Raw genomic sequence first — 13451 nt, 5'->3', positions numbered from 1 at the left:
TCCTGCCCTGCCCTGTGCTCTGCCCCACCAGGAGCACGAGCCAGTTGGGGCCAGAACAGTTTTTTTTCCCTCCTAGGTGCAGCTGGGATCTCAGCTTCTGCTCCTGGGTTTGTTTGTTTTGTTTTTAAGAATGGCAGGCAAAAGCACAGGCCCTTGGGGGCAATCTGCTCCTGCCTTGTGGGGAGCTGACTGCAGTCTTAAAGCAGAAGAATTTAATCCCCTCTAAAACTAGGCTGCTGCTTTTTTTTAATCCTTTCTGCTCTATGAATAACTGCCCTGGCACGCGTGAGCACCAGCTAATCCCCCTGGCCGGTCGCCTTTCAAGGTCCTGGCCCTGGCAGGACCCTGCAAGCCACAGCATGGGACCGCGTTCTCCTCCATGATGTGTCTCCATTGCCTGTCTCCCATCCCTACCGCTGGAACAAGGTCTCGCCACCCACCCCCAGCCTCAGCACCCCCTCACTCCATGTCTCCCTGGCCATGCTCCCTTGGCCCTGCACCCTGCTGGGATGCAGCTGGGTGTGTGGCACCACACAGGTCCCTCCACAGGGGACCGTGCCACCAGCAGACCCCGGGGTCTGTCCCCTGCTCCTGGCTGCGCCCACACCCTGGCCCACCTGGGACAGCCTGGTGCAGGAGCTAGGCAGCAGCGGGCGGCTGAACTTCTTCTGGGAGCCGATAGCTGCAGGGAAGGGGGGTGCAGAGAACATGGCTGCCACCACGTTGATGCGCGTGATCCATGAGTGCATCTGTTCAGGGTTCCTGGGGAGAAAGGCCAAGCCACATCTGGGCTTCAAGTGGCACTATCTGTGTCACAGACAGAGGGATCCCTGCAGACAAGATCTGGGTCCCCCAGCCTGGCCCTGGGGCTCTGCTTCTAGTGACTCAGGCCATGGCGAGCCCACCAGGCTGGGAAGAGGAGCCAGGCAAAGCACAGCGCTGACACCGGGTCCCTTTCTTCCCAGAAAGGACCAGGACAGGAGAGCACAATGTGGCCCCATCCCACCCTCTGCTCCAGTCAGACAAGCCCCTGTGCCCCAGCATGGGGCTCAGCCGGCGATCCTGGGGGACTCACTGTGCTTGGAAGAGGAAGACCCTCCAGTCAGCTGTCCTGAGGTAGAAGACATTGGGTCGCTTGCTGTAGTCAGATGCCCGCGTGGCAAGCGAGTGGTGGATGCTAATAGCATTCTTCAGCTCTTCTTCCACCAGTGCCTTCCCTGGCTTATACTCCTCCTGCAAATCACGGGGTGTTTCAGAGCCGGCTTAGGGATGCACCCCACTGTGAGTCAGCTCTATGAGGCCATGGGAACTGCAGGCAAGCACTGGCAGTGGGGGCGGCTTGGAGATCACCCTCCACCAGGCTGCGGTGGGCTCTGCCTCCAACTCATGCTGCACCATGGGGAGACACTGCGCAGTCTGGGTGCACAGCTGGGCAACAGCATGGTGGCTGTTCCCCGCTGCCCTGCAGCGTGTATGCCTGCAGGTAACTGGATGTGAAACAGCCCCCCCACCCTAGGTAGAGACCTTGGGGTGTCCTCTCTCCCCAGCCAAGCCCTCACATGCAGGGCCCTCGGTCAGCAGCCTTTCGCTGCCCAGGCTGAGCCTCAGCAGCCCGGGAACAGGGATGCCACCAGGTCTGCAAGCAATGGCTCAAGAAGGCACGGTGCTGAGTCTGCTTAGGGCAGGCTTTGCAATGCTGTGCACTGCATCCCCTCTCTTGCTGTTGTAGGGACTGCTGTGACCTCCCCCGGGTTGGGGACAATCCCCCTCCCTGGCACAGACATGGGTGGCCCCGCTGCTGCCTACCTTCTGCAGGTAGAGAATCATCCCCTTCAGGATGGCGTGGAAGGGCTTCCAGCCGCGCTTCCCTCGGGGTGCTGCCAGGGAGGAGAGAGCAGCCCAGACATCAGCCCCAACGCCAAGCAGGGGGAAGGCATCCACCCACCCCTGTCCTCCTCCAGCCAGGCCTGCCATGACACACACGTCACCCCACCCCGGGGATGGGTGCCACGCCAGGACTGTCCCCATGCACCTGAGCCCATGCTGGCCACGTGGCTGGCAGATGGTGTTGCTGGCAGGGGGGGCGCCTGGCGCCTGCTGAGGCCAGCACCACTGCGCTCCCCGCCTCGCCGCCCACCCTGCCACTCAGCTTCACTGCTGCCTCCCTGCTCGGGGACAGGGATGGGGATGAGGCGGTGCTGCCTGCCAGGTAATGCTGGCTCTCGATCTAATCAGATCAAGGCAATCAAGGCAGCATTAGATGGCCAGGGCTTAAGAGGGGATTTTAAGGTGGAAATGGCCCAACCAGCAGCAGCCCACTGTGCGACCCCTTCCTTCATCCCTGCCATCCCATGGCAAGGGTGTATCCCCGGGGGAGCCCACCCCACCCTCCCTGCCTGCCCCCTTCCCAGCTGAATTTTGCCTGGCACAGCCAGCCAGTCAGGGGCCGATGCTGGAGGCTGGCATGATGCTACAGTTTGATGTCATATAGTGACTTCTGCCCTGCTCCCCACTGGGTTTCTGGAATGCACCAGTACCCACTTGCTCAGCATCCCCCTCGCCCCTGCAGGCTCCCAGGCACCTACTTTTCTTGCAGTCAGGATCAGCGTGGATCTTGCGCACTAACAGTCCATGCTTGTAGGTTGCAATGCTGGAGTCTTGGGAGAAGTCCAGAAAGGGGTTACTACAGCTGCTGATGCGCTTGATGGACTTCGGGTTGGGGTCTGCCAGCTCCGAGAGGGACTTTCTCAGTTCCTCTTCATCTCTGACAGGCACAGATTGGGGTGGGGAAAGGGTCTGTTGCCTCGACAGGGACAGCAAGCACCAAGCCTCCCACTTGCCAGTGCCACTTTTAGGCCTGGCTTCTGAAAGGGAGGCCAGGAGCAGCAGACCAGGCTGAGCAGTTTGCCATCACCGTGAGCAAGCATCACAAACCCAGCCATGCCTCTGCGCCTCTGCTCCTCTAGGCAGCTGTGGTGCTGCCTGGCCCCTCAAAAGACAAGGCATCGGGGTGTCTGTTGCTGGTTTGAAGGGGGGCGGGCAGCCCCAGGAAGTGAGGAGTCTTTTTGGACAGGGCTGAGACTGATGCCAGCCAGGCTGATGAGCCAAGGGCCATGAAGGAGCAGCCCCAGGCACTACCACAGCCCCCTGGCCTGTGACGTATGGGCTTGCAGGTCCCCAGCAGGCAGGAGAGAGGGTCTAAAAAGAAACCCCCCTGAAGAGAGACCCAGGCTGTTGTCCCCACACCTCGAGGGCAGCAACCGGACTACAGGGCTCAAAGCCACCAGCAAAGGGCTGCAGGGACGCGGCGGTAGGGAGCCCTCGGTGTGGGCAGGATGCTGGCAGCCCTGGTGGCAAGCTTCCCTCCAGGTCACAGCCCCGTGCTGCAGGCAGGCGGGCTGCTGCGGGCAGGCTGCACCGCTGCCGCTCCCCCCTCCGCGCAGGAAGATGTGGGAGCCCAGAGCTGCTGCCTCCCCCCTCCCTCAGACCCGCTGCTAATTAAACCCCTCAGCATCTGCCGGTGTCTCCATGGCAGCAGCCCGAGCCATTGGCTCAGCGCTGGCGGTACCGCCGGGCTGATTAATCCCCGCAGCGCGGGCCCTGCCGCTCCTGCTGCGGGAGATGGCAGCTGTGGGTGAGGGTGCGGGCACCCTGCGGGGCCCTGGCACAGCCACGGCCCCCCCAGCCTGCCCGCTTCCACCCCAGGCACAGCCGCCAAGGCGTGAAGCAACACCAAAGCCACGGGAGCCGGCCTCCCCCCAGGGTGCCGGGGATGACATCCCGGTGGAGGTGCTGAGGGCAGCCAGGGGTACACCACCTGCACCCCCGGCCCACCCCAGCCAGCCTGAGCTCCCTCTCCCGCCCACATCCTCGCAGGAGCACCCATCCTGCAGTGCCACTGCTGATGCAGCCTCTGGGGCAGAGCAATGCTGCAGCGGGGCAGGCAGCAGGGGCAAGGAAGCCTCCCCCCTCCCCATACCGGCCAGCCCCGCTGCCCACCCAGCACCGGGCGGCAGCATCCCCTGGAGGGATACTCACATGGCCCACTGCAGCTTCTCGTTCTTGATGGAGCCATACAGAGCCTGCAGAGAGAAGAGCAGGGGGTCAGGAGGAGAGCGGTGCTGGGTCAGGGGAGCTGCGCTGGGGGGTGCAGGGGGCATGCCAGGACAGCTCAGGGACACTGGAGGTTAAGGCAACCCCAGGTCAGTTAATCTCCTGGCTCGGCCAGCCAGCTGACCTTGCTTCAGGGCTACAGACACCTTCTCCTGGGCACCACAGGACCTGCAAGCCCCCATACACCCCAGGCACAGACTGGGGATGGCCCTGGCTGCCTCCTCTCCCTCTCCACCTGCCCGTGATGGTGGCACAGCATTAGCAGCATGATGGCGAGGTGCACCAAACATTTCCAATTGCTTGGGAGAGCTGCTTCTCCCCACACCAAGGTGTCCCAGGCTGGCCAAAGTGACAGCCTTCAGGAGACCTGGGCCACAGGAGAGCAAGCTTTCAGGCCAGACTTCAATGGTGCATGTTGGCACCCTGCTCAGCAGGACCTCAGCCTGCTCCAGGGTCCCCAGCAGCTCCAGGTCACAACACACCACAGCCAGTGACCCCCCTGCCATCAGCCACCTGTGCTGGGCTGGCAGAGATGGGCTCATGGCAGCACCTGGCACGCTGCCGTGATGCAATGCTCCCGTGGCAGCACATGTAGGCTTCAGGAGAGACTTCAGCGCTGAGCTGGCCCTGGACCTGCAAAGCCACCATCACGCTGTCACTCACCAGGCCCTCAGAGGACCTTGTGGCTGGTGGAGGCAGGATGGGTGTTTGCTGACTGCTGGGCTGCTGTGGCTTGGGGTGGCTGAGGTCTGTTCCTACCCCCTCCCCAGCATTCCCCAAGCACCCTTCCCTCCCTGGGGACCCAAACACCACCGAGCTGAGCAAGGCAGGACCTGCTGCCTGCACCTCAGCACAGGAACAAGCAGAGCCCCCCTTGCAGCAGGATGCTCCAGGGCCCCACTCCCAAGTGTTTCTCTGGCCCGAGCTGGGCACCAAGCCAGAAGCACTCAGCACAGCTCTGCAAACGGGGAGGCTCCAGAAAGGGTTTCAACACGGCGCTTGCAGAGAGCTTCAGCGCAAGATCTGGAAGCCATCATCCTTGGAGGAAAATAATCGAGTCTCGCACAGGCTGTTCAGGCAGCTGTCAGCATCCATCACTGGGCTGGAGACTGCTGCTGGGAGACCTTGCTGGTGGCTGAGAAAGTACAACTGGAGGCGTGCAGGGGTGCGGGAAAGCCGGCCAGCAGGCAGGCCCCAGTGGTGTCTGGGGAAGGGACATCCATCACTTCCCCAGGAGGCGCGGCGGCCAGGACGGAGCAGGGACCTTGTTCCTCTTGCACTTCCCCATCAGGGAAACGCTGGGACAACACCAGCTTGCTTCTCAGAGGAGGAAAAAGATCGCCCCAATCTAGCGGGCGGAAAGCAGGATTCAGTTGTCTGCTGGGGAGACAGGAGGCTCTGGGCCTCAGCACCTGAAAGGAGATTAGACCCCAGCCCCATTTGTGCAGCCCTAGCGCTGGAAGGGCAGAGGATGCCAAGGCGTGAGCAGAGGGTACCCACCAGCGGGTTGGCAGCAAGGCGGCTGGAGGAGCACAGGTTGCAAAGGGACCTAGAGAAGAACGTGGTGCAAAAAACCCCAACACAATAGTCCTGTAGAACATAACCTGGGAGCAGAGCAGGGGTAGAAGCAAGCATGTCAGAGGACTGCAGATGACAAGGAGTCACCCCAGGAAACAGGAAGGGATCTTAGTCACTGCCAGGGATGCAGCTGAAAGATGCTGAGAAGCGGGGACTAGAAACTGCAGAAAAGCTCCTTGGAAAGAGCAGGCAGAATGGGATGTGTGGCTTGGCTTCCACCCAGCTCAGTGGCAATACAGAGAGGGGTCAGCTCCCTCTCCCCATGGAAGGGAGACACGAGCCAACTAACAGGGATTTTGGAGGGCAGGACGAGGCACCGCACCAGGGGGGACCACAGCCCTCAGGCCCCCAGCCCCACACAGGGGATGGCTGCTCAACACCAGGTGAACGAGCCAATGGCAGAAGATGCTCGGGGAGTAGTTCTGGATGGCACAGTGCTGGACTGGAGAACAGTCCAGCAGAGCACCACGCTACAAAAACCTGGGCCCTGGGGCTGCCGGCGAACACTTCAAATGCTGAACTGCCTTGTGGCTTCAAAAGGCTCCAGCCGCTCTGCTACAAGCCCTGACAGCATCCCACAAACCCGTTGCAGGCAGGAGTTGCCAAGTACCCCCACCTCAGAGATGGCAGGGATTGAGAGGGCAATGCAAAGCTTTACGTCTACGCTTAAATCCTGCCAAGACTCTGCTCGGCTAAACACCAACCCCAGCCAACACCGGTCTCAGGAACAAAGCTGGTGGACTCAGCCCAAGTCCTAGCTGAGCAGATGCACTCCAGCCACAAAGCCCACCCCGCTTTTCTGGCCCCATGGCAGTACCACCACCCATTAGTCCACTCAGCTCTGCACTCTTTGGTGTGTGGACCATTTCTGCTGGGGAAGCACAGGCAGTGCAGGCTCCTGACACTCACAACCATGCCAGCAGAGACCAGACGCACCAGTTTCACTGCTCAGCAGGTCCCCCTCTCCAGGATGTCTTTGCGCCGTGGATTCATTCCCCCTGGGCTGAAAGGATGGCACCTCTTGGCACCTCTGAGCTTGCAAGCAGAAAGCAGGGTGCTGGCCCGATGCTGCTGTGGCTAACCCCATGCGTGGCTGGGTTTGTCATCGATGGGTTATGAGCTCACCGCTGCAGCATGCCAGCCAGCCAGCTCTGCCCTAGACGTGCAATGCTGAAGAGACCTAGAAATACAGTGTCCCAGCAGGATTTCCAACTGAATCAACATCTGTCTTTGGTGCCCTCCCTTCCGAAAGCCAGTTGAGAGGATGCCCCTGAATCCAGCTCTAGCAAATGTCTCCAGGAGGGGTGCAGGCTGCACTGGGCAAGGGGCAGATGACTCTGATGCTCCAGCCCAGCCTTAGCGCCAGCCCCTACACAAGCAGGGCGGGGAGAAGACATCCCCCTTCAGGTCCTCAGCTCAGAGCAGACCAGAGGGGAGACCCAACGCTGGTTCGGGGAGCCAGGCAGCAAGCTGGCCTGGGCCTGGGCACTGCCTTGACAGGACCATACCAGGGCTGTAGTCCAGCACTCAAGTAACAGGGGAGGGTTAAAGCAGGAATGTAGGCATTCTGCAGACGGTTTTAACCCTTTCTGGGGTGCCTCTTTTACAGATCATAATTCTTATGAACGCATCCCCTTTCCAGTCTGCAGGTTCCTGTGCTAAGCAACAGTGCTCAGCTCTCAGCGCTGCAAGATGCCCTGTACAGGTCAAGGTTCCCCTTCCTCCTGCTGGCCCTGTGATGAGCCACAGCTGCGTAACATTCTGCAAGACAGGCTTCACAGCCACCAAGTGCCCTCCCTGCAGTCATTCTGCCTCTCTCCGTGCCTGACAGCGTTTCAATACAAGACCTCAATTACTGGTTCTCCCCAACTTTTCCTTTGCGAAGTATCTTTCCTCACACGCAGCCCCGAAGCTCTGTCAGATCCCCCAGACACCCAGACACCCCCCCCAGATGTGCAGATATAGATGGCACAGTCAGAACAGGGATGTATGTCAGACGGAACCGTACCTACGTCAGGTCTCTAATTCACCTTGGCAGCCCCCCTGCACCTCCGCTGCCTGCCCAGCAAGCACAACCCATGCTCAAGGGCTCATCATCACAGGCATGCACCAACCCTGCTGCCTACATCCCATGTCCCCCCCTCCACTCCACTGCAGAGGGGTTCCTGTGTGCCCAGAGCAGAGCGACTTGGGGACAGACTTTTTTCCCCCCATAGGATGGACTGCCACGGGGACAGCATCCCGTGCATCACCTTCCACCCCACTGCAGGCAGCAATTAGCAGGCTGTGGGGAACCGCTACCCATCCCTGCCCTGCACTTTCAACTCAGCACCACCATAACCTGCACCAACCTCTTGAAACATCCCTTGCCCAGCCAACGACCGCCCCCCGGACGGCAGACCCCCCTGTGCCTCCCAGCGCAGCCCCGCAGCGCGGGAAGCAGCGGCCGAGCATCTCCCAACTGCGCGTTTCCATCCGAGTGCGTCACAAGTTAATGCTGCCCCCAGACCGTACTGCGCTATGACAGCATCGCCGCTTGGCACGGCCCTCGTGTCCCCGCCGGGCTGGTTTCGACCACGGGGCCAGCCCAGGCGGCTCTGGGGTCCCCCTGCGCCCACGGCAGCGCGGGGGCCGGGGGGGGACACCCCCTCTGGCTGCTATACCGGCGGCAGGCGCCCAGCCGAGGCGGGACGCGCCCGGGGACAGCCTGTTCGCCTCTCCTCGCCTAGGACTGATGCACACCAGCTAACACCTCCAAAAGGGAGCTCGGCTCATAACCGGCAAGCTCTCAGCAGTAAAAAGCCCTTTTTTTTTTTTCCGGGCCAGGCAGCCACTCCTTCCTCTCCAGCTCGGCTGGGCTGGGAGCGGGGGCTGCAGCGCTGCCCCCCGGCTCTCCCCGCCGCCCCAGCCGGGGGCCGGGCTGCCCTGGCCCCGCTGCCCGGCTCGGCGCAGCCCTTGGCAGGGAGCCCACGGAGCTTGTCACTTACGCTAAGCGGGAGGGCTGGTCCCAGCGGCGCGGCTCTGTCCTGGATTCTTCTCGCGGGGATGTTTTCGAGCAGCCAGCGTTGCTGTCAGCCCGTGGCGAGCGGCGCAATGTCACCCAGGGCTCGCCGTGCCCCCGCCGCCCCCCTGCTCGGGCTAGGGCCGGGGGGGGCGCGGCAGGGACGGAGAGGGGCACCCGGCCCCGCCGGCAGCGGGCGGGGGGACACCCGGGGCCGCCCGCCCGCCGTACCCGCGCCGGGCTGGGCTGTGCGGGTCCCGCCCGCCCCCCCGCCGGTGCGCGGCGCATCCCCCCGCGCCATCCCCGGCCCCGCGCTTACCGGCTTCTTCTTGCGGCGGCTCTGGAGACGGCTGACCACCAGGTCGGTGTAGAGCACCGGCTTGAGGGTGCGGGAGCGCTGGGGCCAGCCGTAGCAGAAGGTCTCCACGCCGCGGTAGTTGCGCCCGTAGCGCACCGAGCACATGGAGCGGGACCGCATGCGCCCCGCGCTGCTGTTGATGCTGTTGACACCGATCATCCTGCCGCCGGCGGCGGGGGGGCGGCGGCGCGCCCGGCGGCCCTGCCCGCCCTGCCTGCCCTGCCTGCCGCGGCCCGCTCCGCCGCCGCCGCCTGTTGAAGCCGGGCCGGGCCGGGCAGGGCTCGGCGGCTGCTGCCCGACAGAGGCGGAGCCGCGCCCGCCCCGCCCGCCCGCCGCAGCCAATGGCGGCCCGCGGCGCCCGGCCGAGCCGAGCCGAGCCGAGCCGGGCCGGGCCGTGCCGAGCGACCGCATCCCTGGCGCTGATGCCCACACGAGTTGTTGGAGCTGCTCCCGGTGCACCGTCGCTGCCTCCCCCCCAAGCGCACACTCGGCCGGGTGACAGCGGGGGTGACACCCCCCGGGCTCGGTGCCACCCGGGCGGGCTTCAGAGCTGCCTCTACCCTGCCCACGCGGGACCCTCCAGAGGGGCGAGCTGCTGGGAGACAGGCCCGGGGGTGTGTGCTGGAGGCTTCCACCCGCCGTGCCCACCTCCCGCCGGCCCCTCGGGGGTCGGGCCGGGAAGGCCAGCGGCCGGAGCCGCCCTGCTGGCTCAGGCAGGGCAGGGGCGCTCCGGGCAGCGCTTCCCGGGAAGCCGCAAAGGCTGGGCACCCTTGCGAGAAGGCACGGGGATCGACGCGTAATTCAGTTAGGCTTGACTGAGTAGGCGACGCGGCCGGTGGAGAAATTTTCCACTCTGTCCTAACCGCTTGGCACAGCGATGGCTGGGCATGGTGAGGGAAGGGGTGCCTGGCCCACCAGATGTGCCGGGCTGCCCCGAGCCTGGGGCAGGCACGGGAGATGGGGCAAGGCAGCGCTCCCGGGTGAAACAGGCAAAAAAGCAAAACAAAAAGAAGCCCCGGGGATTAGACTGAGCAAGCGTTCCTGTGATTATAGCTCAGAGGTGGGAGCTGGGGCTTTCTTCCCACACTGCTAATCACTTACCCAGCACTCCGAGCATCTGAGCCCTGCTGTTGTGCCTCCAGGGTGGGAGGTGGGGGCCCGTCCTACCTTCCTCCCCTGGGGACCCAACTGCATTGTCAGGCTTAATTCATTAACATCTGTGAAGTGCCCTGGGCCCCTAGGCTGGAAGGCAGCACAGATTCGGCTCGCTCCTGCAATCACTAAGCAGCGCTGGAGAGAAATGGGGTCTGATTTGGCCATGCTGTGTTGCTGCCAGCCAGCAAAGCATAAAGTTAAGCTAAAAGAATAAGGAAGATGGGGAAGAGCTAAAGCTCCACAAGGTGATCAGTCTTGTAAAGTTCAAACGCACATCTGAAATATAAGACAACCAGCAACAGTGAGCGAAATCCCAGGGGGCCTGGGCTAAAATCACACTGGCAAAAAAAAAAAAGCAACACCTCAAGAGCCAATCAAAACACCACTAGCTCCAGGACATCCCACTTTGCCTCCTTCCTTGCTGCGTGGGCAGCTGCCTTCATCTGGCCACAGTAATCTGGGTCCAAGCCTGCAGAAATGGGCATCCTCGGGCACGACATTATAGGGGTTCTTAGTTCCTCAGCATGGCCCCTGTGCGGAGGACACCCACATCAGAAAGCTGGGCAGCCCTGCTGTGGAGCACAATTCTTCAGGGGAGCTTTCAGAGCCAGAGGAAAGGGTTTCCAGCAGCAGTGCCGGTAAAGGCGTCACTGCCTTACTCTAGCAGCAGTGCTGTACAGGGCACAGCAAGGCACTGCCAGCCAGGGGAATGTGGTGCTCAGCTGTGAAAGCACAAGCTTTCAAGTGTTTTTGTTTCTCCTGCGTAAAACCGGGATTGTTTACATGTATTATCTAGTAGCACATAAAGTTCTCATCTGACTCAGGCCATCACCCACTCTCAGGCATCGTGCTGCATTTGTCTTGGGACTTCTTGCAGCCAGAAACAAGGGGAGCACCCAGGCTCCCTGCTGGTCTGTTCCTGATGCTGTCCCCAGGGTCACAGGGGACTGTGGCCTTGTGTCCCCTGCAGTCACCTAGGTCCTGCCCTGCTGTCCCCATGCCCTGGCAGTGAGTGCTGTGGGTGAGGGTCTCCAGCTCTGAAGCCTGGTAGCAGCCTGTGCTGTCTCCCCAGGCAGTCTTGGAAGAACCCCCAGGACCCTTCTTCTGCACTGTGGGAGCTGCTCATAGGCCCAGCCCTGAGCCTTGGGAAGCTCCTGTGAAGCCTGCTAGCCCTTCCCTTCCCCTGCTGCCTTTAGGAAATGCGTGTGCTCCTGGAGCACTAAAATTAGCCAGCCAGCTGTGCGGCACACTTGCACAGGAGCCTCAGTCCCCAGACACAGCCTGCCAGCCCGGTCTGCCGAGGAGGCAGTGTTCTACCAAGGGTAACAGGGCTACTAGCACAGGCTGACATGGGGAGAGCCTTTCCCCACTTCTCTGCCCCTTGAGCCTGTGTGGGGACCAAAGCACCAGGTGGCCAAAAGCAGCAGGCAGAAAGGAGAGGGTGTCTTCTCCGGCTGAGCCTGGCAAAGGCTGCCCAGGAGAGGCACAACCCCTTCACACACCATTCCTTGCCAGCCCCCTCCCCAGCACAGGCTGACAGCACTTTCCCGATCTCACCTGCCCCGGGACCCCATTCCCCCTTGCACGGGCAGGGGGTCCCTGAAGGGGAACTATGCTCTAGACGAGAGGCTGCAGCCCGCCCTGCGCACTGTTCCTGATGCTGCCTTTTGCTCCCCCTCCCCAGCACGGCTCCCATACAGAGGCAGCTGAAAAGCAGCGGTGGGAAGCACCACAGCTGCAGAAGGAACAGGCCATTTTTAGCAGAGCAGCCTCCCTGCTGCTGGGCTGCAGGCAGAGCCGTGCTGGGCTGTGCTGCAGAGCCGCAGCCCCACACCCCCACCCCGTTCCCTTACACCCAGCAAAGGTCATTGGCCCCTGCCCACGAGAGAAAGCCTGTAGCTTCATGGCACGTCCACTGGCTGGAATCTGATGGGATAACTTGATCTCATATCTTTGAACTGCGAGTACTTTTGGGGGTGAAGTTTAACAGGGATGGGGCAGCACCTGAAGTGCAGGTACCAAATCATGGGATGCCAGGGGCTGCAAAGGGGGCATGCCGAGGGGCCTGCAGAACTTGGATGCTCCAGAGCGCAGGGGTTCAGGGTCCTCATTTTGGATGTTTCTATCCCATTTCAGGTGCTTAAAGCATTTTCTGGAGCTGTGTTTAAAATTAGAGGAGAATTTTGCCTGAGTAACGCCTTTTACTGGCAAAGCGTGGGCTGAGAGGGAGGACAGCCCTATTGAGAGCTGCTGGTAACCCCTTAATGATGGGGTGAGCGATACAGCCAGGAATAGACCCACAGAGGCTGAAAGGGGAGCTCAGCTTTTCGCCCTCTGTTGCCTTTTTTCATCTCCCATCTCCCCCCATTGTGGCTCCGGCACCCTGTGGGAACCCATCTTCCACATCATGAGTATTTGCCAACTGTAGTGCTTAACCGACAGCGATGGTTTCTGCCTGGCACATCTCATGGGAGCTAAGCCTATTCCCAGGGCCCAAGACAGGGAGAGAGCAGCTCACAAAACCCTCCTGAGAACAGGCGATGCCAGAGAAGTGCAGCAGCCCAAGGCTGGAGGTGCTCACTGAACACTGCGCTCCCAGGCCCAGCCCCGCTGGGAACTGGGGCAGGCAGGGAGAAAGCAGGAGTCCCCCCAGTCACACCAGTGTGATGACTTCCCAGCCCTGGGGCTTCAGCCACCCTCCCCATCACCACGCCTTGCCTGTGTCACCAGAAACATGCCCTCTGTCACTGGAGATGGCTCCAGTCCCAGGGGCTGGCTACAGCTTGGGGCTCCAGGGAGCCAAGAAGGACAGAGTAGCATGGGGTCAGTGCCATGAAGTTGGGCAAGGCAACCCCAGCAAGCTGCCCTTACCTCTGCCCCCTTGCCTGCAATGCAGGCACAGCAAGAGCAGTGAAGGGAATCAGAACCCCATGCGGAGCTCCGTCCTCCTCCTGGGGGAATGCAGTAGCCCATGTTCCCCTCAGCAAGGCAGGAGGAAAACTGTGGGCCAAGGGACCACAACCATTCCTGCATAAGGACGGACACATTCATCGCATCCCAGGTAGCCATCCACGCGATCCTGCCCAAAGCTCCCACTTTTGCTCCAGCTGCTTGGTTGGCCAGGAAAAGCGACCGAATTTACCTTGAGCAGCTCCTTGGGGAAGTCAGTGCCTCCATTGAGTCCCTCCAAGTTGCCAATGAAGTCGGAGCAGGACATTCTCTTTCCAATGTTCTGGGGGAGCCAGG

At 61.7% G+C, this 13451-nt stretch overlaps 1 protein-coding gene across 1 annotated transcript in view; it reads right to left on the bottom strand.

The window, feature by feature from the left end:
- The window catches only part of PSD (pleckstrin and Sec7 domain containing), a 38359-nt gene that overhangs the window by 2404 nt on the left and 22504 nt on the right, over window positions 1–13451 (bottom strand). The window contains 6 exon segments of the mRNA XM_055816173.1: window positions 618–762; window positions 1076–1233; window positions 1807–1877; window positions 2586–2764; window positions 4039–4082; window positions 13348–13437. Of these exon segments, the coding sequence (XP_055672148.1) occupies window positions 618–762; window positions 1076–1233; window positions 1807–1877; window positions 2586–2764; window positions 4039–4082; window positions 13348–13437 (687 nt within the window).

Source organism: Falco peregrinus, chromosome 1 (assembly GCF_023634155.1).
Source record: "Falco peregrinus isolate bFalPer1 chromosome 1, bFalPer1.pri, whole genome shotgun sequence".
Taxonomy (NCBI): domain Eukaryota; kingdom Metazoa; phylum Chordata; class Aves; order Falconiformes; family Falconidae; genus Falco; species Falco peregrinus.
Note: the sequence above shows the minus strand (reverse complement) of the source record. Positions and strands in the feature narration are given on the sequence as shown.